The sequence below is a fragment of the Rhinopithecus bieti genome, unplaced genomic scaffold, assembly GCF_001698545.2.
Source record: "Rhinopithecus bieti isolate Rb0 unplaced genomic scaffold, ASM169854v2 scaffold_8601, whole genome shotgun sequence".
NCBI lineage: Eukaryota > Metazoa > Chordata > Mammalia > Primates > Cercopithecidae > Rhinopithecus > Rhinopithecus bieti.
In genome coordinates this window covers 955,912-960,030 of record NW_016806193.1, presented here as the reverse complement: position 1 = coordinate 960,030, position 4,119 = coordinate 955,912, and the positions used below count along the sequence as shown (strand labels likewise).

Below are 4,119 nucleotides of genomic sequence, written 5' to 3'. Positions count from 1 at the left end.
AAAATTTTCTCCCATTCTGTAGGTTGCCTGTTCACTCTGATGGTAGTTTCTTTTGCTGTGCAGAAGCTCTTTAGTTTAATTAGATCCCATTTGTCAATTTTGGCTTTTGTTGCCGTTGCTTTCTACTTATGGCTAGCCATAAGTAGAAAGCTGAAACTGGATCCTTTCCTTACTCCTTATACGAAAATTAATTCAAGATGGATTAGAGACTTAAATGTTAGACCTAAAACCATAAAACCCTAGAAGAAAACCTAGGTAATACCATTTAGGACAGAGGCATGGGCAAGGACTTCATGTCTAAAACACCAAAAACAATGGTCCCCCCTTTCTAAAACCGGTATCCACGAATCTGTCTTCTGTGTGCGTAATTCTTGTTCTTTCAAGAATGTTGTGTAAATGGAAATATACATCATGTAATTTTTTGAGATATGCTTTTTTCACTCAGCATAATTCTCTGAGCATTCATCCAGGTTTTGTGTATTAATTGTTCATATCTTTTTACTGGTGAGTAATAGTCCATTATATGAATGTACCACACTTTGTTTAACTACTCACTAATTGAAGGATATTTGGGTTGTTTCCAGTTTGGGGCTATTATGAATAAAGCTACTCTAAGCATTTATGTACAGGTTTTGTATGAACGTAAGTCTTCGTTTCTCTGGGTGAAATCCCAGGTTTTATATTATGCTACTGCATTATATTAAATATATAACATATATTTCTATTATGGATTAAAACAAATTTATAACCATTAACAATGTTCTTCATATATTACCTAAAATATCTCATGTACCATCAGTAGCATATGTACTACTCTCCAGGAAAACACTGTTCTGAACAGAACCCAAATCATTCAGCCTTTTTCTGTAATGATACATGGGGAGTAGTTCAGTGAGAGCCTAGACACTGGAGTTCAATGGTATTGGTTCAACTCAGGACAATCCCCAACTCTGTGACCTTGGGCATGTTAGGTAACTTCTATAAGCTTTCATCTTCTCATTTGAAAATGGGCATAGTCTTTTCAGAATTGTGAAAATAAAGGGAAATAATTCATATGTTTGGAACCTTAAAATGCATTCAATAAATGATACTTTTTATTACCATGTGGGTCAGAACAATGCAGAAAATGTAAAAGGCAAGGAGAGAGCCCACACTAGAGGGCAAAATAAGGGAGAAGCTAGCAGCCTCCCTTCTGGGACTAAGGGCAGGGTTCTGCAAATTGTACATATACAACTTCTAGGGGGTGCTATTCAATTTCGTACTTAGACTTGCGTATAGTTATTATAATGATTTTCTGGCAGACGGCAGTAAAATGTCCTGAGGAGGGAGCATCATTTCCTAATTTGCCCAAAGATAACTTATGGGCTAGGATTAATCTCCCATAAAGCCCTCTGAGACTCCTTTAATAATAATTTAATTTGTAAGTGATTCTACTACTATAAACATGTACACACATACACGTACTCTGACACAGAACAACGCAAATACAATTTCAGAAGATTCAGGAATTTCGAAGACCACCCATGTTAAAAGCCCGGTTCTAAGTGGTCTCAGAATCTCTAGAAGGTGTTTCCCATTCCCATCCTCCCCACTCTCATCTCCAATCTATCAAAAACGTAATTAACAAAGGTGATTTAGCTCCAGAGCCTAGGAATACAACTGCTGCAACTTCTGAGCAGAACCCTCCCCTTCTTATGTTTTTAAATATTTTGTGTTGGTACTGAATTTATTTGGTTGTATTGCTTCCCCCGGAGCTCCTACTTTTCATTCAAAGTGGAAATCTCTGCAGTATTTTCTTTTGTCCATGGAAGTTCCTAAGCTTGGTCTTTGATGCTTCCAGGACTCGTTAAAACACCTCACTTCTACATGTCTGAACTATAGCCCATTGACGTGGTAAGAAAGAAGCACAAAGAAATTGGGAAATAAATCACCACACTGATTTTCCAAATTAAAATACATTATATTTTGGATGTTTCACACCTGTCTGTATGGTTTTGTCACTGCCAAAAAATAGGAGGTCTAAGGCAGTTTTAATGTTACATTAAACAATGTGTCCATAGTGAAATGTGATTAGTACATATTTCAGCAGCCCAAATTGCTGGGATAGGAAAAAAAAAGCACTGATCGTGGACCTATTTTGAAAAATGCACTAATGACTTTTCAAAGTAATAGTATTTTCATGGGACGTGAGATGTCTAAAATTCTGATGCTGAAATATCAACATAGAATCAGTACTTATTTTAGTCTCCTATGCCACATTAAAATTCAATTTCAAGTGTTAAGAAAAGGTTTTCCCTGTTACAATAAAGACCTTTCTGATCATAAAATGAAGCTTACATTGTCGCACTAGATTTCTTGATTCAATGCAGTACCCTCCCCAGCAATCCATCCAGAGTCCTCATTTTTAAATGCAGTGCTTAAAAGGACATGCCACTATGCCAAACCCAAAGACTCTCATTTGACAGAAAAGGAAATGAATCTCTGTTACCTACCTTTCTATCCCCTTCCTTTTGAATGGGCCATTTTTCTTCTTGAGTTGCTGGAATCTTCGGCACTGTCCAACTTTTCCGTAGGCAATCTTAAAGGGTTCTGGTAGATACAGCTGAGGTCGGGCCATTGCTGTCAACTTCACCTGTAGTAGCTGTTTTGGACTGTTTTAGTTCTTGAACTTACAGACTTCAATGCAAAAAATCATCCAGTGACTGAATGTACTGTCAAGGTGTGGGCTATTTGGAATAAAATATGTAGGAAATTTTTAGAGTCTTTCCCTTATTCCCTTCCAAGTGTCAGAGACATTATTTGTGGGACTGGCCCTGTTTACAACTTCACAGAGGTCACCAATGATGTATTTGACTGAGCTGTGTGAAATTCCATGGACCTTTGTGGAGCACTTCACAGATTCTTGAACAAGGCAAATGCAGAAATGATGATCTGATTGCATCAACACTGGCATTTGGATAGCAAAAAAACAAAACAACAGCAACAACAACAAAAAAACACCCATGCACTAATTGACCACCACATTCAGAAGTCATATTTGACCTCTGAAGGGGAAGGCACCTATAGCAATACGAACGATCTGTTGATTAACACAAGTTGAGCTTCTGTTAGATCTCTCAGTTACAGCTGGTGAATGTTCTCTGTGTCCTGTGGGACACATATGACAAGGCCAGTTGGTGTTTGGACATCTCAAAATGTACCCCAAAGGTGGTTTTCATTACGTCTTGGAATTTTGTAGTGGTCTCTCAAAGTACATTGGTGAATTGGAGACCTTGATCCACCCCTCCCTTCCAACATTGCCCAATTTATTTCGTGGTAAAGAGCAAATTCTGCCTGGGATGGAATTTCTTACCACAAGGTGGCAGCAGACACTAGGCTTTATTCTTGTCACCCTCTCGCGCTTTGAGTTGTTCAGTCAAATAACTAGATGCTTAACAAGAAAAACTCCTCTAGAAAGGTTCTAGGAGTTACAACAATTAATCTGCTTTCTGCGTTTGCATTAATCAATAATCTGGAGCATACTTCTCAAGCTTTCAAGTGCACACAAATTTCCTGGAGGTCTTTTTAAGATGCAGATTTCAATACAGTACATCTGGGGTGGGATCCAATAATTTGCACTCTTAGCAAACCCCCAGGTGATGCTGATGATGCCGGACGGCACTTGGAGTAGTGAGGGTCTTGTATGTTTCAGTACTGGGGGAAAGAGCTTTAAAATGCTCTAGAATGAAGTGTATAATGTTGAGGGGCTAAGAGAGTGGATTTGGGAATTATGCCTGAGTTCTCATTTCTAGCTTAGCTATGTGACCTTGGTCAATTCATTTTAAACTATCCATACTTGTTTTCTCATCCCTAAAGTGGGACTAATCATAGTGCCCAAGCCATAGTTTTACAGCAAAATTCAAGTGAAATAGAAATTCTGCTGCAGCAGGGAATGAGACCCAGGAATCCATATTTTAGGAGAGTGGGTGCAGATGTTCCTCTGTCCCTTATTTGAGAAGCGCTGGAGTGTATCTAATATGCCTTGGCCAAATGGACATGTGCTCCTCCCTGGTCTGTTTTTCCTCATCTGTTGGCATCCTCAGAGCACAATAAGTAATAGGTGCTTGAATAAATGAATAA

General features: G+C 38.5%; 1 protein-coding gene across 1 annotated transcript in view; it reads right to left on the bottom strand.

Annotated features, from left to right (window-relative positions):
- Positions 1-2,726, bottom strand: part of CUNH3orf49 (chromosome unknown C3orf49 homolog) — a 33,325-nt gene extending 30,599 nt beyond the window's left edge. The window contains exon 1 of the mRNA XM_017875012.1: positions 2,493-2,726. Within this exon, the coding sequence (XP_017730501.1) occupies positions 2,493-2,617 (125 nt within the window). The 5' untranslated portion in view covers positions 2,618-2,726. The remainder of the gene's footprint in view (positions 1-2,492) is intronic.
- Between the last annotated feature and the right edge of the window lie 1,393 nt (positions 2,727-4,119).